The sequence below is a fragment of the Colletotrichum godetiae genome, assembly GCF_030913485.1.
Source record: "Colletotrichum godetiae strain CBS 193.32 chromosome Unknown BDP55scaffold_32, whole genome shotgun sequence".
Classification (NCBI taxonomy): Eukaryota; Fungi; Ascomycota; class Sordariomycetes; order Glomerellales; family Glomerellaceae; genus Colletotrichum; species Colletotrichum godetiae.
Window position 1 is genome coordinate 173457 of NW_026851280.1, and position 19748 is coordinate 193204.

Sequence of the window (19748 nt, forward strand, 5' to 3'; positions counted from 1 at the left end):
GCCGACGCCAAATCTTGCGCCTTCAGCTTCAATCGCACGCGCCTCTACTCTCACGATGTCATCATCCTCTACGACAACCTCGTCTCCCACGCGCACGAGCTACACATCATGGTCGGACACTCCGCCTCCAGAATGTCGCACCCCCAAAGAGACACTCACCATGGACATCCACTGCGGCGGGCACTATGCGGTCTCCAGGGGCGGATGCCCTTCCGGCTACTGGTCGGCCTGCGGCTCCGAGGGGGATACCGCCAGTCCGGTCTTCTCAACGCTCGCGACCACCAACGGAAAGAAGACATCCTTGACTTCTGTGAGATATATGGAGAGTCACTCCGTAGTAATATGCTGTCCAGGGTGAGAGACCGACCCGTTGCCACAAAAAGAGAAAAGAAAAAGAATTAGCCCACCGCGTCGCATCCAAGATCTAACTTTAACGCGAAATTCCTGAATAGCGCGTTGCCCTGGTCATGCTCAACAGACAGACCCAGGCCGACCGAAACCAATTGCATCCTGACCACGAAAGCCGGCTACCTCGCCTTCAACCCGGCCGAAACGCAACTCTCGCCAATCTACGCCTACGGCGTAACCGTCTCCCTAGCTGTACGCGACGCTGTAGCATACACCAGTATATCACCGGAATACAAGACAACTTACATTGGAGAGGGGAAGCCTACTACCGTGTGGTGCGATAACGAATACTGCATGGGCGCGTTCGATACGCCGATGACGTCCACCTATTCCTACCCATACGCAACAGCCACGAGCGGAGAAACGGCCACATCAGCGGGGCCGTCCGTCCCGCAGCCGCCGGAGAAGATGGGACAGCTCGGCCCGCTGGCCATCGTTGCGATTACGGGGTTGGCGGGGGCCTTACTATTAACGCTCGCACTTCTGTCTCCATTCATGGGCGAGTATCGGCGGCGCAAGAAGGGACAGAGTCCACCAGGGGAAGTCAATACTCAGTGAGCGCGGGATTTTGCTTTAGAGGTGATGAACAAGGTGAAGGCGGGGCATTCCGTGTAAAGTGGTTGTGAAATTCTTGATTAATGGTATCTTCTTTTCCGCTGGTGGGTATCTCTTCATGTGGTTTTTCTCAAGCAAAATGCAATGGGCGCCAGAAGTCAGTACCTCTCTACCCTGTCCCCGAAATGCAATCCAGTAATCTAGTCCCTGTGCTCTTAACGCCTCGCCAAATAGACTGCTCAAAAGCGTACAAAAAAATTCGCTGGACAATGTTTTGATGCATTACGCCTGCATCATCTCGCTTTCATGTCGTGTCCTGTCGTTGGTGAATTCGAACCAGGCTCGCGAAAGCAGACCAAACTCAGCCATCCTAGCGGGATAAATGTTAGTATCGATGAGCGATAAGATGAGTAGGAGTAAGATGAAGTGAGAGTGAGGGTGAGGATATGAGTTGTAGTGAGATTGGGAGTGAGGGTGAGAGCAAAGGTATTGCATCAAACAAGGTAGCTCGACTTACATGATAAGTCCCATCAGGAACGCCAGAGCGGCCTCGTACTGGATGTATGGATACGCATAGTACCCGTTGGACTTCTTCGACTCAATCTGAATGACAAGCAGGATCCAGCAGATGGTGGTGCCGAGCGTGAAACACAACTCCATGCCAAAATGAAAATGCTTCGGAATGCCGCCTCGGTAGGCATCTCTCTTGCGCCAGATGACCGTGATGAGTGACCAGATGAGAAGAATACACGACTGCAAAATGGTTAGCCAATCGCCTCAGAAACCCATCTCAGATAACCGGCATATCATATACCGGCATCTCTCTCAAGACATGCTTGAAGGCAAATACTAACAATTGGTACAGACAACCACAGGCTGTAAAAAACAGGATCCGCAGGGCTCGTCGAGTTGTTGAGGTACTTGCCCCTCCGCGAGCAATAGATATTGATATTCAGAAAGATAACGACCAAAGGCACGATGATGGCGAGCTGGCGCAGGACGTAGTACATGTACGTGCACTGCCTCCTCTTGCGGTTGAAACGCTCATTCTCGGGTGATTTTGCGCTGCCACTGGATCGACAGCTTCGGCCGCCGCCGGGTTGTTGACCGTACCAGTACTGCTGACGCGAGATGCTTCGCGATGATATTGATGCGGCGTCGTCGTTGTTGTAGTAGTATACTTGCGTGACCTGCTCGTCGTTGGCGTACATTTGACCTCCTGGTGGTTGATTGTATCCCTGGCTGTAGGGCGGCGCGGAGTAGCCTTGGTGGGTGTAGGCGCCGTTTTGGAGTGACATGGCGGGCGACAATGTAGCGGTTGTTTAGCTCTGTAGCTTCTTCCCCTTTTCCTATAATCCTTTCTTTTACTCCGTCTCGAATTCCTTCAGTCGTGCAAGTCGTTCTTTGATATCTTTCTTCAGTGTGAACCTCCAAGTCAACACCATATGCAATAGGTTGCAGGCACGAGAGAACTTCAATATGGGGACGTGAGTGAGTGAGTGAGTGAGTGAGTGGTGCGAGGGTGAGCGAAGTGAGTGGACGTCTGAAAAGGCTCCGAGTGGGCACGGAGGAAAGGCGAATAGGCTGAGGAAACGGATACTGAAAAGAAGGCTCATAAGACGGCAATATGTACGGCGGGCTTCAGCGGCCCTTTTAGTCCTCCAGGGGCGCGGGGTGGGAGATGGTAATGAAGTGATGAAAAAGCCCAGAGACCGCCGAGATGCTCTAATTGCGCCTGACCCTCTCCCAAGAAACGACCGAGAAAAACTCAAAACGGGAGGGCGAAAAAAACAGTCAAGACTTCAAGGAGGGAAATGGGGGGGCAGCAGAAAAGGAAAAGGTGCCTGTGCCCTGTGGCCTGGCAAAGTCTGGGCATTCGGCCTGGGCAGAGAGGAACAAGGAGAAATAGAATTCACTTCTGTACGAGAGAGAAAAATACATACACCAAGCACACATGAGGTCTTGGCATTGCACTCTGTGAGAGACTGGAGAGGTCTCAAATGTGCTGCCCGCCAAGTCGCGCTATCAGCTCACTGACTCCAGAATTGGCCACAGAGGCCGTCTTAGCCCGCCTAGGCTCGTAGGGGGTGATGCCCATTCACAATTCACGATGATGTTGTCTTGGCAGGCTTGGCCCTGAGCAACACTGTTCCTTGGGGGCCTTGGGGGGGGCGTGTCCAGTTTGACTTCGTCCAGTTCATCCCTTGGCACATCCGCGGCAGCAAAAGGGTTTTGCCAAGAAACCGCCAGCAGAACAGAGCGCGGCGAGCCACATGTTGGGGCAATTTGGGGGGCACGGGGGGAAAGTAGCAACGCCTGTCAGTCTGTCAAACGCTGTTTATTCGGTTATAACTATCGGAATAAGGGGGCTGTTCTGACGCTTGGAAGATGTTACAGCCAAACCCGCCAAGAAGGCTGCGGCCTGCCGCCCTCCCACCAAGCAGAACCCTCAGACTCCAGGTCCGCAGGCGCCGAGAGGGAACGGTGAAGGAGTGGCATGCGCTGGCCTAGCCACCTAGCCTCCTGGGCAGCTCGCTGAGCCGGCGCTATTGGCCTTGTGGTGTCTTGGGAGTTGAGGTTATCGTGCAGTAAGTAGGTAGCACAGCAGCACAGTACCCAGCGCCACAGCACGAACTTGATAATACCTAGTGTCTGGTGCTGCTGAACACTGCAGGGCCGCAGGCAGAGAGAGAGAGAAAACGCTCGCTGCCAAGAGCCTTGGAAATTCTTGTCTCGGACGCGATAGTTCGACTTGTCGTACAGTGATAAGGTGGCAGTCGACTGGTGAGATTCGCCATGCCTTGTGGCGCGCTTGTCCGACTCGGCATACCTCAGCAGTGCCGTGACCGGTCCAATTTCCCATCCCGCCGTGCCAATTGCCATATGTCTCCTGTCCTCCTCCAAGCTTATGGGCAGCGTGGAAAGCTTCAAGAACATAAATTCGTCACTTCGTGATGTGGGATATTGGCGTTTAGTCATGGATCGCAAGGGTTGGTGGTACAGAAAGGATCATCAAAGTTCTGGGCGGGCACTTTTGGCGGCGCAAACGGCTGGGCCCTGGGGGATGGCAACCCATCCACCTCATCCCATGGGGGTTCGTTTCTTTCTGTCTCTCATCCTGTTGGCCGCCATCGATGGACAATGCGCCCTGCAACCGTCGTGCAGCTTGCTCCATCTCAGCGCGTACGAGTACCGAGACATTGGCTTCTTTCGCCTGTTTGCAGTAACGGCTCACTCAACGACGCGGGCGTTCGAGACTTAGCTGTCAGAGTGAGACCGAGACCGAATGCTCGTTGCCATGTCTCTCCCGCTTCTCATCTTTCTTGCTGGAATGGCAGAAAAGCGGGCAATACTCAAACTCTCACGGTGAAGAGGGAAAAGAAATCATCACGCAGGTGAGTTTGCAACCATTGATACCAAGCCGTCGCCGAGTGGGAAAAGTAAAAAGATGAAATCAACAAAAAAGCAATGGGCGAAGGTTCCCCAGAAACTCTCGTCTAGATTTCCAGGGTCCATTCAGGGGGTTTTGGAGGATGATTGGCACTGGACATCCGCGCAATCACTCATTTCCTTTCCCCAAACCTTGCAAAGTTGCGCCGAATTGCTGCTCAAAAGGTTGCTCTATCACGCCAGTCAACAGTGACTGTGCACGCCCAGACACCAAGGGAACATGAGGTACGGCATTCTTGGCGTGCCAAGACATCACGGCAGCGCGCGACTCAGGTCAACTCACTCGCTCAGTGAGTCTGTCTGAGTCCTCATTCACTCACTCAGATCTGTCCGCCTCATTCAAAAGTCCAGGTCACCTTTGCGCGTGCCAGCGCTGATCTTCTTGACCGCTTGGCACGGCACGGCAAGCAGGCCATGCCAGAAAATGACGAGCTTGAAGCCATCCCCCAGAAGGTGGTATGAGATTGGGGATCATCTCGATAGACTTCGACCGCCATGCCGCGTGCTCGCTCACCTGATCATTTTCATAGTCTACGATGCCTCAAGAGTAAGACACATTGACTCAGCTTTTCTTTAGGTGCTCCGGGGGATCATCGTCGGTCGTCCAAAGGACCAATACTGAGAGCGATCAGCGGCTGGGCCCGTACAACGGTGCCCAGTAGCTCCGACAACCTTCAAAGCGTGAGTACGGATACGGGTATGCCTATTCAATGCCACGGCTGGGCTTCTTCTTGACCGGACCACAATCAGTCATACAAAGTTCTTGACGCTCTCATCAATGGCGCGGGCGGCCTGCCTTGGTGTTTTCTTGGAGCAAACCCCCCTCGGGATCGCATGGTACCGGTTACGCAGCGCTACGTCGTTTGCCTTGCCCAGAGCATTGGCGGTGCTTCGGCCAAGGCTGCTCGTCCCACGCAAGGGAAGCGAAAAAAGGACAATTGAACACCTGGAAATACTTACCAAATGCTGGGCGCAGACCCACGCACTCACGCGCAGTAATCGTCGCGGCCGAGTCGGCCACATTGGCGGCTTGGCATCTTGTGGAGGGGCCCGGGGGCAGCCCTTTTTTCACTTTTCACTTTTTCGATTTTATTTGTTCACTTGGCGGTGCTGATTTCTTGGCATCGAGTGAACGTGCCGAGTCGGAGATTTCCGTACCTCATTGCCGGTAATTCCCCAGGTCTAATATCATTATCATCCGGCGTTTTTTTCATGAAGTGTACTGCGGCTCAATTGCCGATGGCATGAGGCTTGGAAACGGCATGAAGATCCGGTTTGCGAACTCACTTCTGGTATGCCCATCGGCACGGGGTATGAGTGGAATTTTCCATCATGACAACAATTCCCCCAGAATCTGCATGTTGCACAATCCTAGTGGTTCGTTCGTCGCACGGCTAATCACGGCATTGGCAGCAGACTATGTGCTTTCTGACTCCTTCAACAAATGAGTTGACAGGCAAAAAACAGTGAGCCATGATACGGCACAGATGGTGACGCTTTCTCTATAATTACTGAGCCAAAACAGCATTCTCAGGCCTGTATGCATCTTTCGGAAAGAACCTTCTGAGAAAATAAACAACAAATCCTCGATTGATGATTTTACGGGGTTCTCGATGAATGATGGTACGTAGAAATCTTATCGTAGACCATCGTCCAGATGCTTTTGTTCACCTGCATCTACAATGTTGCTTAGGGAACCTCCTCAACGGTGCCTCTAGAAGCCCTGCCAGGGCTGGAGTCCGAGTGCAAGCTGGCTCTTCCATCACGTCGTCTTAAAATGAAGATTCTGAAGAACTGTCGAATGCTGGGCGTGCAGGCCGTAAAAATACCTACGCCTATCTCGATTACCGACCATGTAGCGACTGGTAGCGAGTTCACTAGCAGTCGGCCGCGTAAGTAAGGGTCTGGAATCCAGATGATAGACTTGTTAGGGGGCTTACCCGTAAAGTTGTCGGTTCCTTGATGGTAGTCGGTGAGGAGTTTCAGTCGGACTGAGCTGGTAGCTGTAAGACTACGATAAGGGAAACAATCGTTAGATGATTCCAAAAGAACTGTTACCGTTCCAATCATATAGAACTCACAAGAGACCTAGGCTGAACATTACCACCAGGCTAGACTTTTTCTCCCACTTTAGATTCAGGCTTTGAACCTGCAGCAGAGGTAGCGCGATCATCCAGATATCCAGTCCAACTTGGATGGCCCCATGGGCTATCCCGATGTTGACGATACTCATGCACGTTCCCTGACTTCTGGAGTCATGTTTCCATACTGTCCAAGCAAGGTGGACAGGATTACACTGGAAGATACCGAGGAGAAGGAACAACACACCGATTACCAGATTGAAGACTTGCGTTCCCCATAGTGCGATTCTAAACCATTCGAAAGGGAAGAGTCGCAGATATAGGAAGAGGATAGATGCCTTTATCAGAGTGATCGTGCAGTGGTAGAGAGCTTGCATAACGTAGTATCCCTGGGGATAGACTTGTCAGACACCACTGTAGACGACTGAATCAAACATCAAGTTGCTCACTTTGAAGTAGTTGGTGATTGATCAGCACTCAAACTCCACATATTTTGACCGGCGCCGTTCCTGCCCTCTGAGCAAAATATCAGCCATTCGCAATACTAAGGATACTTGAAAAGTGTTCTCCTATCATGCGTATATCATTGTACTTACCATACACGTTAATCGGTACAAAAGCTATGAGAAACCCCTGTCTTCCGTAAGTCACATGAGGTTCAAATAGCGGGATCAAGTGCATACTCACGTATGCTGCGAGGATCATCCAGTCGTCAGCTCCCCACGAAGAGACGCCTGCAGCCTTGACTGCCACCCGCATGAAGATCGACAGAGAAGCCAACACGAAGAGCCCTGTCAATGTAGGGACTTGTGTTGAGACATAATCATTAACTGCTGGAAATCCGCATACAGTCCAAGTGTTGTTCTGAGTAGCTATTGAAACCAGGTTAACTTTCAGCTTATACCACCTCAGAGGACATGGAGTCTTTGTTACTTACCCAGGGCGTCGATTGGCAAGCAATTATTGGCAACACAGTCACTCATGAAGCTCCTGTAGTTCGTGTCATGACATAGACATGGGTCATTCGCCGTGCGACAGGATGATCTGCTCAAGCCTTCAGCGAGGCATGATTGCTGTCGTTGGGTGTCCTGTTAGTCCAAGGGGAAGGGGCTTCGAAGTCAGATGGCCCGGCATACAGCACATGTTGGAAGGTCGTTGATCGACGGTGTCTGGGCTGTCACGACTCCGGAAAGAAGGAGGAGACACCACAGCATAATGCGTAGTGAGTGCATTGTGATTAATGAAACGGTCCCATAGGGCTGAAGCTCCGACTTGATCAACGAAATCCGCCAGCCAAGCAGGATACAAGACAGATTCAACCCACCAAGAATCTGTTTGTTTTTGTCGGGTTGAGATGCGGCTTGGAGTATTATCAGTGTCATTGAGGGGTGACGTGGCTTGGAGTTGATGACCATGGCCGCTTCGTCGCGACTAGTGGCTTGCTTCACGCGTCGATCGCTCACAGGTTCTGGCCAGAGCTGTGCCATGTCTCAGAACGCTGACATGTGCGGCGGCTTACGGTCACACCATTCTTTGAAGGAATTCAAAGTTGGGAAATCGGAGAGGGTCTAGCGTCGTCGATTTAGAGCGTAGTGCCGTGATTTCTGTTTTCAGCCAGCATGTTCATTGTGCTTTAAGCACATGGACTTGTCCGGATTAGCCATGAGCTGATGGCCTTGATAAGGCACCCTGTTGTCTTGATTTCCTTGATCAAAGAGTACCCGAAAGTCCGGAACGCAGCAAGAAATCCAACTACGGAGTCACGGCTATCATGATAGTTACCGGGTTGCAGACAGTCCTTGCCGTCTCGAAAGTTCCGTCTCGGGTAGGTCCGGACGGTGACCCACTTTCCCCGAGTTTGTACATCGGACCCGGTCCCCAATCTCCGGTCTGTTCAGACTTAAAATCGGTTTCCCGGCTACCGCTATTGAAGTTTCTTGGTTCATCCCTCTTAGAGCCAAGTCTCCCACTCTTTTTATAGGAGGCGGCTTACTTCTTCCCAGGTTCTATGGCAAGAGACAAACAAGGCCATTGCCAAGGCTCCCGTTGCCTTTGTGCTCCCAATTCGCACTGGCCATCTGGGAACATTGTTGACCAAATCTCTATCTCAGTTGACTTCCCAACGGAAGCCCAGCTCATCTTCAACCGTTGTAATGACGAAGTCAACATCTTCCTGTCTCCTTCTTCATGTCTCAAATTGTTGGCCAACTTTCTTCGTCACCTCAACATCGCCGAGGAACAGGCCCCAGAGAAACATTGACGTCAGCCAACCGGCCCAGTTGCCGTAAAGCCTTGGTAGGGACCAGAGCTGACGCACACAGTGGAGTCAACCGATCCAGCACTGCCGCAAGGCGCAACCTTGGACCCCTGAGCGTCGTCTTGTCAGCAACTGACAACAAACTCCGGGGCCCTGATTTCTCCAACTTTAACGCTTCCCGCCCCGTCCGTTGTGCTAAAGACGCGCCGTCTCCAACTACCCCTCACACCATCTCATCTCATCCCATCTCGTCGGCTGATAGATTCTTAATTCCCATCATCGAGGCTTCTCAACGTTTTGCTAGGGCTAGAGATCTCAAAGCAGGCCATTCACTCGCCCTCATGGGATCCTGCTGCTCGACATCGGACGACTCGTCACAGCACGAACTCCAACAAGCACGCCCCGCCCCGTCAACGCAAAACCAGAACAACATGCCGCCGCCACGTGACCACATCGTCACCCTCGAGAAGAAATGGGGTTACCACGCCATTGACGGATATGAACTGAACAACAACACTTGGGGCCTCGAGAGCGCGACATCGGGCTCGCAACGCACGCACTGTGACGGACCCAGCCCGCCCGGCGCGTCGGGCGCCCAGGGCATCTCGTGGTCAACGGACTGGGAGTGGCAGGGCGGCGAGCACAACGTCAAGTCGTATGTCTACGGCGCGAGGCAGTTTCAGCGCCGACTTTTGAGTGAGATCCGGGCGCTGCCGACGGAGGCGGAGTGGCATTACAGCACGTGGGATGTGAGGGCCAATGTGGCGTATGACATCTTTACGGACCCGGATAAAGACCACGCCAACAGCAGTGGAGAATTTGAGGTTATGATCTGGTAAGTTTGGTGAGTGACATGTCAGTGTAGTCAGCCAGCTTACAATCATTCCGTGTAGGCTGGCCAAGCTGGGCGGTGTGTGGCCCATTAGCGAGTCAAAGGCGCCCATCGCGCATGTCGAGATCTGTGGGCATCAGTGGGAGGTTCACTTTGGTTACAACCATGGCGGCGCGATGAAGGTGTACAGCTTCTTGCCCGTCAACGGCCCTATTCAGCACTTCAACGCCGATGTGAAGCAATTCTTCAACTTCTTGAGTCACCAGTTCCAGTTCCCTCAACACAACCAGTACATGCTCGGTAAGCCTCTCCCAAATTAGCATGTTTGACCGCGAGAACTCTCAGCTAACGGAATCCACAGTCTATCAGCTCGGTACCGAGGCCTTCACCGGAGGCCCTGCGGAGTTTGTTGTGCCCAAATTCATTGCCGATGTCATCTAGACCTAGGTACGGCTTATGATTTCTGCTGCTTCATGGTACCAAAGAGAGTCCGTGAACAGACGAGTATCCCTCAAAAGAAGGCACTCTCTTGCTTCTATAGTCTATAGTAGTAATACACGTATAATACATCCTGAGGGAGGATGGTTCAGTACCGCCTTCGTGGGTATCACACAGCACAGTGGTCAACACCAGCAGTCACCAACAACTTGGCGTACTGCTGATGCAAGAAGATTCCAGGTCCAACAAGTGGGACACCTTTACCGTTGCTCGTGCCATCGACCAATATCGACTTGAGCTTGAAGTTGACGACTCGAGCCTGATGGTCGAGCTCTGCATCGAGCGTGATGATGCTGTCCAGCTCGCGAGGCCCATCAGGGGCTACTCTGGGGGAGAGTCCGCCCCGCAGCAAGATGCTGCTTGGTGACTTTTCAATGACGATGAAGTCATCAGCAAAGATTGTGCCTGTTTGAGTCAGTAAGGGCAACGTTGAATCATGAGTGAGCGACAAGTGCCACTATTGGGAATGAGACATACCGGCCTGGTAGGTGCTTTTCAACAGGTCCTCATTCTCCCAAAGGTCTCCGGCATTAGACTCATCCTTACGAGCCATCTCCATGATTTTCCTTTGAATGTTGAAGGCTTGAATATCAAAGTAAGTTTCTCATTTCCCCCCCATCAAAGCAGACTCATGCTCACCATATCGTCCCCAAACACCGGCAGAATACGACTCTACAAGTTTTGAGCCCCCACCGAGAGCGTCCTCTACCAGTTCCGGCCGCAGCTTGTCAAATGAGACCGTGCGGAAGCAACAGTCGTGGAAGTCGGGGTTGTTTTTCGGATTAACTTTTTTGAGAAGAGGATGTTTGAAGAGAGGATCGTTGGCTGGAGTGAAGTTGTCGTCAAACGCGCACTGACGCGTCCAGAGGTGAAAGCTAGCGGCGCCTGCGATGGCGGTACCTGCAGCGAACTTGGAGAAGGTCGCTAACCTGGCCCGTGAAAAGAAAGAAGCCATCACGATGCGAATCTGACAGGTACTGGAATGGACGAAGGTGATTGGACAATGGGAAACATGCACGATGAGTAAGATGGATGGAAGGGTGCTACAAAACGGGGATCGTGGCATAGAAGTCAATTCCTACGATACAAGTACGCGGTGCAAATCCAGAACCATTTCTCCGGGTCGATCCGTCCCATAATTCCGGAGAACAGTTTTCTTCGAGTTCAAATGGGACTTCATACCTCATTTTCAAGGGGTCTCGCGCCTTCGGCTTTCGGAATTGAGAGATGTGGATGGTGGGCATTTTCCGGGGATTGTTCACTAAACTCGAACAAGGGCGCCAGTTTGCCGACGGGAGGCCCACTCGGGCTCCGAGTCCGCCGGGGTTTCCGAGGACGCCGAATGTCACCGGCGGATGTCAAATGGCACCGAACGAACGGATCCGTGAAATAATCAGATTTGCGGCTTTATCTTGCGGAATTGGCTCAATAGAAGAGCCGCAGCCTCTGTATTTCAAAGTTGTCAAACGTGGGACCCTGGCTTTGACCATTGCAACTCCTCCACAGTCGTACAGTCATCCTCGCGAGTGAGAGGCAACCATACAGCGTGCTTGAAGGTTCATAGTGACTTTGAAAAGCGACTCACACTTTGGTGGAAACTTACCTTGCCGATTTTACATACACACAATGATTTTTATGACTTGCCTACGATCATGACAGTCGCGTCGTTGTTCTCCACTCATGTGTCTAAGTCCGATTTCCAGCGCTGTTTGCAATTCGATTATTAACCAGTCATGGTTATTTGTCTGGCTCACAACTCAGTCTAAGATTCGGAATCTCATCAATATCTCTCTCTGTGTGTATATGTAAAATTGAAAGTTCCTGTAAAACGATGAAAATATCTATTTGAACAAGAACCATCAATATGTTCACAGCTTCTGAATCTGTCGAATTCATACTAAGAGGCAATTTCAACTACCATCAGACCAAAAAGGAACTTTCACAACATAATCCAAAACACCAAGACTTCGCACATTCTCAAAGACCCCTAAGAAAATAATTTGCTCAGAATGCCTGGCTATAAGACAGATTGCCCGCGCTGGGGCAGCCCCTCTTTCAAGCGAGGCATCTGCGAGCATTGCGGCAAGACTGGACCACCAGTCAACTCACCAGGCAGCGAAGGTTCATGTCCCTGGTTTTTTTGATCCATCACTTCCTTCTCACTAGAAGTTAAGAAGTCACGGGACTAGAATGGACGTGATCGCGCCGGCGAGTAAGTGGCCACTGTGGTCTAGCTGCAGTAAGTACCCATTATGAAAAGGGAAAGGGAACTCATTGTAAACTAGCCCGGTCGCCTTGGCCATCGCACCTAAATACTAGTAGGTGCAATGAAACAAATTGTTTCTCATAGACTGTGTTGATTCGCTGTGGCATTTTGTTTTCTAAGAGAACATCATGAGATATTCTCACCACATCTGCAGGGTGCTTATTCGGGTGCGTGAATCTGCATGTCAGCATGCAAAGCTGCCTGGCACTAGCGGGGAAGCACCACGTCACACGTGCATCGTCACGAGACACTCAGCTATGCGAGAGACTGTTCGACTCACCAGAATCAGGTTGAAAGTGTCGGAAAGCATAGTTGTCACAAGAAACTTTACATCCAGTACATCCGGTCTTGAGAGTCAAGGTCACCATAGGGCTTCGATACGGTGGACCAACCCTCCTGCCCGACTCAACATGGAGACGGAGCAGCTAGCCGTCAGCCTCGATGGGCTGAGGGCCATTGCCGATGCCACGTTTCGATTAACCTTCAGCTTCGCCAAAAGTGAGAGCAGATTGAAGTCTGAGATCCGGAGCGTCGCCGACGAGATACAGGACATTGCGGGCTCGTTGCACCGACTATCGCTACTGCTATCAGGACTGGGAGAAAATAAGGACCAAAGTTCGGACGCAAACACCGCCCCGACCCCGCTGATCTCATGCCGCCGCACTTTGGAACGACTAGAGGGATCGCTGAGGAAACGAGCACATGGATCAGACGGCGACGGACATGAAAAAGAAAGGCGCACCGATCTCAAGTGGCCATTCACGACTGCTTGGACGGCAGATCTCTTGAATGAGCTGGGCGAGCACAAGCAGACAATTTCGAGAGGATTGCATGCAGAGTCAATCGAAGATCTGCTACAATTGCTATCAAAAGGGAAATCTGCGGTTGTCATAAGTAACGAAGACTGGATATCCGAAGTTTTTACCGACTTTCTCCAATCTGCTGGTCATTACCATGGCATCTACGCGGTTCTCGACGACTTTCTCAAAGTTTGTGAAGAAGGGTACATCAAGATACTCAATCGATACAAGCACTTGACTATACAGGCCGAACTTTTCCAGGGTCATGAGTTCGAGACTTGGCTTGGTCAGGGAGGGTCACATCTTTTGCTCACGGCTTCTCCAGGCAGTGGGAAAACCGCATTCACTGGCGCACTAGTACGGGAAACCTTCCAGCGACGCCGTTCAGGAACAATCGTTGTGCCTATCTACTCAGAGCTTCTAGGTACATGGTCTGAGAACACCAACCTACTTGCTACGATCGTTGCTCAGGTTGCGCGCCAGAGTCAGGGGGCATTCGAAATTCTTAGCCGATATCATCGCGATCTGGATGTCAAATGGACGAAAGACAACGGGCCAACGATGGAAGAAATGGAAGAGGTTCTTTGGAAAATGTCAAGTTTCTTTGCACATGTGCTGGTCATAGTAGACTGTGCAAGGAATAGAGAAACTGGCATCATGCCGGTAGTTGCGTCTTTGATCAAGACCTCCAAGGAGCGTGCAGCAAATTTGAGCCTGGCAGTGGTTTCTCAAGACCTCAAGGCCGTCAGAGATTCTTTAGGTGATTCGGTCACCCATTGCGATATTACGCCATCCGCTACTAGCTTAAAAGCTTTTGTTGCCAATGAGACAGAAAGGCGAGTTAGGACTGGTGCTCTCCGGCTCGAAAGGCCAGCGATGAAGGATGATGTGATCCGCAAACTCAGCGTTGGGGCTGATCATGTGTAAGTCTACGAAACTCTGCGGCAATTCTCCAGACTAATAATTGAGGTAGTTTCTGGAAGATCGCTTACCAACTTGACCATCTCTGCGCTTTGCAGTCCCACTCTCAGCAGATTGAGTTCCTCAAGAGGTTCCCATGCTCCCTGCAAGACACCTACCGCTTTACGTTGGAAGAATTCAAAACGCGGACGCCGGCATCTCGAAGCTTGATTCAGAGGACACTACGACTGATGGCATGTTCGCATCCCGAGCTTACCGCCCAAGAGCTCTGCCAGGCGCTCTCAGTGTCAGGCATTTTCGGATTAGATCCTGAGATGTTGGAATATCCAGAGGTGGACGAAACAGAGATCCTCCAACAATGCAGTCCTATGATCAAGAAGTCGCTGGACGGCAACAGCTTTGTGTTTAGTCACGACTCCATCGAACAATTCCTTAGAGGTATTGACAAATCCAGCGATTTTGCCGCGTATCGCATCACGACACCTGGATCGAACCGGCTTCTAACTACCTGCGCGTTGAAATTCCTTACCTTGAGTCATTTTGCTCGACTTCCAAGCCTATCGTTGTCCGAGGCGGATTTCATTCGAACCCGGAACAAGAGGTACCCCTTTTATAGGTTCGCCGCACTGACTTGGTACAAAGCCGCTGCCAGACATTGGCGGGACCCGAAGTTACTCTTGGAAGCCATGACGCTTTTCGATCCCAAACAGACAACGAATTTCAAGGCTTGGTGTCTCGAAATTTGCCGGCAGTACAGGTTCAGCCAGCCATGGTGCCAGTGGAAAGGTCAAGGTGACAGCAGTCAGCCAAATAAGCCGGAATCTGCCTGCTCGGAAACGACAGTAATCAACTCTTCCGCCGCAGCATGGTCAAACAACGAGTCTGGTGATGATACTCGTGGGCGAAGGCTCCCCCCAAGCCACCTTTTTCCGCCTGGAATGAGCCGCCCTCGGGGAATAAAGAAGAATACCAATCGATCTTGGGTAGCAGGTCAAACAAGGCGTCTCGCACGTGTTGTAAGGCGGGGCGATTACACTCCGTTACACATGGCTGCTCTTCTCAGCATTGATGCCGTATGTCAGGAGTTGATCAAGCTGGGAGAAAATGTCAATTGCCTGAGTAAGATAGGTACTCCTTTACAATGTGCTATTGGAGGTTTTCTGCTCATCGGTCACCACGAACCTCTAATGAGGCCATTCCCGCCGGGCTGGTATGACGGGTCACGCAGAAGCACGGTTGAGTTGCTGATCAATGCGGGAGCGGATTGCACGCGAGATTTGCCTAGTCAGGCCTACCCCTGGAGCACCATGGGTGCCTTGGCACTCAAAAGCTCAGAATGGGCTGATGATTTCCAGAGCTTTGCGGCCGTCATCAGAGGAGGCACCCGGATGCACGACGACGATACAGCAGTGTTCCGGTCGATTTGCCGCAAATGGTCTAAGCACAGAGACCCGAAAGCTAAGCGCAACGTCCAGACTATCGTGAAGATTCTGGATGACATGGTGTTAAAGAAAGAGGGCGAGTCGCTGGCATACCTGAAAGCTTTCCAGAAGGCCGTCTCGGAAACCACCGACATCGACATACCGCTGCCCATTTCGGAAGGTATCTCGGATGACATGCTCGTCCAACAGATGTGGAAGTCAATCAAAGAAGACAATATGAAAACCTTCAAGGATCAATCTCAAAGCAACACAAGAACCAAGGACCTATTGAAGGGTGACGTCTTGACGAAACTACTCGACTTTGCTGTTACGTGCTCAGCTGTCACCTGCTTGGACCACTTGCTCGCAAATTACCCCGTACCAAACAGCCCACATGATTGGAAAAGCAAGGCTGTCCTTTATTATTGTGTTGAAGACAAGAAGGAAGATGTCCTCTTACGATTATTGAAGAACGGCGCCGAGACTAAGAGGACCGATGGAAGAGGAAGCACCATCTGGCATCTCGCAGCTTCCAAGGCTACCTCATCAAGGGCTCTTCGAGTCTTACTTAAGAAAACCGATCAGACCGAACGAGAGTATGCCTTGAGAACGGTGAACAAAAGTGGTCGTACTCCGCTTGCCGAAGCGCTTGTCAATAAGCGTTATCGGAATGCGTCTATGCTCGTCAAATACTGTGGAAAGGATCACGCATACCTGCAGAGCAACCTGCCATCGATATCTGAATTGATAGCAGGAATCCAGGATAGCCATTTGCTTAAGGAGTTGCATGACTCCGAAATATTCCAAACCTCAGCTAAAGACTCACCTTTAAATCATCTCGAGGATTCCGCAAATTTAGAAGCGGTTCGCCAACTCCTCGAGATATTCCCCTACCCTTGTTCAAATGAGCATGGAACACCCTTGAGATCATACTTGTCCAGAGACGACTTGAATGCCTGCAACAAAGAAATCATAACGCTTCTTGCCCAGAAAGAGCTGGTCACCGCACCCAGCGACAAGAGCAGCCACATCTGGCAGTTCTTCTGCGAAAAACTGCAGAATCATTTCACAAAGTCGGCAGAGGCAGAGGCCTGCGAAGTCGTCGAATTGGTTAAGCTCATGATTGATCTCGGGTGTGTAGGTGATTATGAGAAGGCCAAACAGACATCCGGACTGAAAGAGATGCTTTCTTTCTTTGATGTCGTGTCGACGCCTACCCCACTTACACTTGACCACGATGCTGTGCTTGCGACAGAAGAGATATTCAGCATGGTTCATGATATCACGACTTTACCACAGTATTACAAAAGCAGTAGTATGGACATCAAAGTCATCAAATGGACCATTGCTCATAACTCTTGGCCACTGTTTCGTCGTCTCATTCAGATAGACGTTGACGTGCACAAGAGGGACAAAAAAGTGAACTTGTTACAATATGTTTGCTCTCACGGCACTGGACTCATTGGCCATAGGATGCTTGTGAGCCTTTTGGAACGAGCTGAAAGAGGTCGTCTGCTGAGCGAGCTGAATCCCGAAGAGCACCTTAGTCTTCTACACGTACTTGGAATGCCCTACGCTCAGGTAGGCCTAATCGTTAAGAGTCCCGTGTTCCGCCCTACCATGGTCCCGATGAGTACTTTCAGTCAACCGCCGCATCTACCTTCATCCGTTCAATTAGGACCGGGAGGATTTGCAGCATTGAGGATGCCATGCGACAACCCAAAGTTCAGCCTACTTCAACGACTACTCGACGAACAAATCGACTGCGCTTTACTCAGTAAGAAGGGCAAATTCTCAGCTCTCAGTACCCATATAAGATATGGATATCTTGATACGGCCCTGCTCTTGCTTCGACGTGGATCACCAGATACGCTATCCGCCGCTGATACTTTTGGGTGGACTCCAGTAGCATGGGCGTGCGCGCATGGCTACAATGAGTTCATTGACCAAATGGTTGAATCCTCCTGCTCCAAACCTATTTGGAACTTCGAGGTCGAGGTGACCTTGAGTGTCAAAGCAGCTCCTTCATTCATCAAGCCCTACCGCGGTCTCAGGGCTCTGCACCTCGCGGTAATTGCTTCAGTACAGACAGTCACCTTTTTGCTGAATCGTGCCTATGTCTCGGACCTCGAAATTACTGACGCACAGTTGCGAACACCTTTACACTTTGCAACATTCCTTGGTCAGGTTGACACTATTCGAGAGCTTGTTTCTCGGGGATCGAACATCAACGCCAAAGACAAAGACGGATGGACCCCCTTGCACTTTGCAATCCACTTTGAGAACGAACAAATTACTGATCTTCTGCTGGAACTGGGCGCATGTCATGTGAAAACAAAGAAAGGAGAAACACCGCTTGACTTGGCAATACCCAAGATCAACCGATATTTTGCTCAACGAGTGGAAATGTCGATTCGTGAAAGTTTGGAGACAGTCGCAGAAAGTAGTTTCGACAGACATTGGCTGTCTGCTCTCTCTCAAGCCATGGAAAGGGCCATCGATGACGGTGATACCCAAACTTGCGTTACATTACTTAAAAGCGGTTGCCCGGCGGATATCAAGATGAGGTCTTGCCATATGTGCACAGCCCTCATTTTCGCTTTGTCGCGAACCGACCTGTCTGCGGATATAGTCGATGCTCTCGTCGAACACGGAGCAAGTTTCCGAGGAACTACCTGCGCCCGACATAAGTGTGGAAATTTTAGACGATACGGGATTCGCCATTTCGGGGATAACACTACGGACAACTTCACCTCATCCTCCTCGTCCGGTAGCGATGATGACGAGACGTCCAAGCAACATTCATGGCCATCATTCGGATCTACCAGTCTCGAAATGCTCATGTGGGAGGACAATCTATCAGAGAAGATTTCGGCATGGCTAAGCTCTATCCCCGACGAGGACATGATCTGGCTGCTGGACAACTCCATAGCCGTACATGTAGCTGTGGATCGCGAGTGCCCCAAGGCATTGAAAGTACTCCTCTCTCACGCCGCTGGGATCAGGAATGCCACGCATAGAAATCTGGTTCATGAACTTGTGAATAGAACTGGATGGTCTTCACAAGCCCGCGCCATCTCACCCCTCCATATCGCAGTCGGTTCTGGCAACATGGAGCTTGTGCGTCTTCTACTTGAGTACGGCGCAGAGATCAACAAACAAACTGTTATGAACGGAACTGCACTACACGTAGCTGTTGAAGAGTACGAACTCGACATTGCACGCCTTCTTTTGGAGCATGGGGCCTCACTTGCAACCAGAGATTATCATCGCGGGTGCACCCCTCTCGAAGCAGCGATTCAGCTACCCTTTGAAAGAATGGTAGACCTCCTTTTAGAGCATGGGGCACGTGTCAAATGCTCTCAATACGCTGACACGTCTCTGGTGTGCAGGTCGACAGAAGTGGCAGTTCTGATGCTAAGATCAGGCATACCACTTCAGACTGTGGGGAAATTTGGCGTACCCCTCTGGGCACCTGCGTGTTTCGAAAGCCGGCTTGCGACTTTCATCTTCAATTCTGATTTTGGTCATTCAATAGCATCCGGGATGACTGCATCAGATCTTTGGAAGACTCTCTCTTTCGTCCACGGTACAGCCGTCAAAGATCGGGTTCACTCCCGGGGTCCTCTCCGTCTACTGTACCGGCGAAGTGGACACGCGTCCATACGAGACATGACGGAATCCGACGGGAAAGAAAGCGTAAGATCGTTCGGCGTGATGTGCTTCCTAGCTGAGCTCGGACTCGTTGATGAGGTCAAGTTGTTGCTGGACCTGGGTTGCAACATTGAGTTTGAGGGCGGTCTGACTGGCACTGCGCTCATGGCAGCAGCTCACGGGGGTCGGCTGGACGTTGTCAAAATGCTCGTCCATGCAGGAGCAAGAATATGGTATGAGACAGATGGGTCGTGCAGGAGTGCGGTCACTGCAGCTCAGGATTTCCCGGAAATCGTAAGCTGGCTGTTGGTTGGAAGATTTACGGAGCAAGCCAAGATCGAGGCGGCCCCGCCCAAGTGGATGACGGACCAACAAAGCGAGATTCGCACCTGGAGCGGTTTTCGTCTTGGCAAGTTCCCGTTGTCAGGCAAGTATGCTCGGCACAGGGGAGATTCGACGTTGAGGTGGTTGTCGTGTTTAGAAAATGCGAAACGGAATTTGCGAGGGAAGGTTGTCGTGTCAAGGTCATGGGACAGAGAAGAATGTTAGCAAACGAGCAACTCAGGTTCATTTGAAATGATTTTGTCGAGAATTAAAACAGTCAC

The 19748-nt window shown here is 51.2% G+C and overlaps 7 protein-coding genes across 7 annotated transcripts; 3 read left to right on the top strand and 4 right to left on the bottom strand.

The window, feature by feature from the left end:
* Positions 1-55: 55 nt before the first annotated feature.
* On the top strand, positions 56-966 carry BDP55DRAFT_634169 (uncharacterized protein; the record flags this gene model as incomplete). The annotated part of the gene is made up of 2 exons (XM_060572637.1): positions 56-354; positions 453-966. 2 exons carry the CDS (start codon positions 56-58, stop codon positions 964-966), a joined length of 813 nt encoding a protein of 270 aa, XP_060427226.1.
* Positions 967-1105: 139 nt separating this feature from the next.
* Positions 1106-2509, bottom strand: BDP55DRAFT_227587 (uncharacterized protein). The gene is made up of 3 exons (XM_060566122.1): positions 1818-2509; positions 1481-1716; positions 1106-1333 (listed from the first exon to the last, which is right to left on the bottom strand). The coding sequence occupies exons 1-3, from the start codon at positions 2259-2261 to the stop codon at positions 1246-1248; spliced, it is 768 nt and encodes a 255-aa protein (XP_060427227.1). The 5' UTR covers positions 2262-2509; the 3' UTR covers positions 1106-1245.
* An 845-nt stretch (positions 2510-3354) lies between these two features.
* BDP55DRAFT_717401 (uncharacterized protein) lies at positions 3355-4195 on the bottom strand (the record flags this gene model as incomplete). The annotated part of the gene is made up of 1 exon (XM_060578373.1): positions 3355-4195. The coding sequence occupies exon 1, from the start codon at positions 3940-3942 to the stop codon at positions 3355-3357; it is 588 nt and encodes a 195-aa protein (XP_060427228.1). The 5' UTR covers positions 3943-4195.
* A 1786-nt stretch (positions 4196-5981) lies between these two features.
* BDP55DRAFT_227797 (uncharacterized protein) lies at positions 5982-6938 on the bottom strand. Its single transcript, XM_060566124.1, has 3 exons — positions 6495-6938; positions 6354-6424; positions 5982-6290 (listed from the first exon to the last, which is right to left on the bottom strand). Exons 1-3 carry the CDS (start codon positions 6869-6871, stop codon positions 6103-6105), a joined length of 636 nt encoding a protein of 211 aa, XP_060427229.1. The 5' UTR covers positions 6872-6938; the 3' UTR covers positions 5982-6102.
* Positions 6939-9092: 2154 nt separating this feature from the next.
* On the top strand, positions 9093-10024 carry BDP55DRAFT_695521 (family 12 glycosyl hydrolase; the record flags this gene model as incomplete). The annotated part of the gene is made up of 3 exons (XM_060577476.1): positions 9093-9586; positions 9645-9883; positions 9945-10024. 3 exons carry the CDS (start codon positions 9093-9095, stop codon positions 10022-10024), a joined length of 813 nt encoding a protein of 270 aa, XP_060427230.1.
* A 166-nt stretch (positions 10025-10190) lies between these two features.
* On the bottom strand, positions 10191-11036 carry BDP55DRAFT_730682 (uncharacterized protein; the record flags this gene model as incomplete). Its single annotated transcript, XM_060579722.1, has 3 exons — positions 10191-10486; positions 10559-10663; positions 10721-11036. The coding sequence occupies 3 exons, from the start codon at positions 11034-11036 to the stop codon at positions 10191-10193; spliced, it is 717 nt and encodes a 238-aa protein (XP_060427231.1).
* A 2438-nt stretch (positions 11037-13474) lies between these two features.
* On the top strand, positions 13475-19745 carry BDP55DRAFT_227945 (uncharacterized protein). Its single transcript, XM_060566125.1, has 2 exons — positions 13475-14070; positions 14121-19745. The coding sequence occupies exons 1-2, from the start codon at positions 13709-13711 to the stop codon at positions 19690-19692; spliced, it is 5934 nt and encodes a 1977-aa protein (XP_060427232.1). The 5' UTR covers positions 13475-13708; the 3' UTR covers positions 19693-19745.
* The last annotated feature ends 3 nt before the right edge of the window (positions 19746-19748 follow it).

What these genes read in the sequence shown, in the direction of transcription:
- BDP55DRAFT_227587 (XM_060566122.1), bottom strand. Translation starts at nt 2,261, where the DNA reads ATGTCACTCCAAAACGGCGCCTACACCCACCAAGGCTACTCCGCGCCG. An exon ending in TGTGGTTGTCTGTACCAATT is followed by an intron (nt 1,717 to 1,817) that starts GTTAGTATTTGC and finishes ACCATTTTGCAG; the next exon opens with TCGTGTATTCTTCTCATCTG. An exon ending in TTCCTGATGGGACTTATCAT is followed by an intron (nt 1,334 to 1,480) that starts GTAAGTCGAGCT and finishes TTATCCCGCTAG; the next exon opens with GATGGCTGAGTTTGGTCTGC.
- BDP55DRAFT_227797 (XM_060566124.1), bottom strand. Translation starts at nt 6,871, where the DNA reads ATGCAAGCTCTCTACCACTGCACGATCACTCTGATAAAGGCATCTATC. An exon ending in ATGTTCAGCCTAGGTCTCTT is followed by an intron (nt 6,425 to 6,494) that starts GTGAGTTCTATA and finishes CCCTTATCGTAG; the next exon opens with TCTTACAGCTACCAGCTCAG. An exon ending in AGGAACCGACAACTTTACGG is followed by an intron (nt 6,291 to 6,353) that starts GTAAGCCCCCTA and finishes GCCGACTGCTAG; the next exon opens with TGAACTCGCTACCAGTCGCT.
- BDP55DRAFT_227945 (XM_060566125.1), top strand. Translation starts at nt 13,709, where the DNA reads ATGGAAGAAATGGAAGAGGTTCTTTGGAAAATGTCAAGTTTCTTTGCA. An exon ending in AGCGTTGGGGCTGATCATGT is followed by an intron (nt 14,071 to 14,120) that starts GTAAGTCTACGA and finishes TAATTGAGGTAG; the next exon opens with TTTCTGGAAGATCGCTTACC.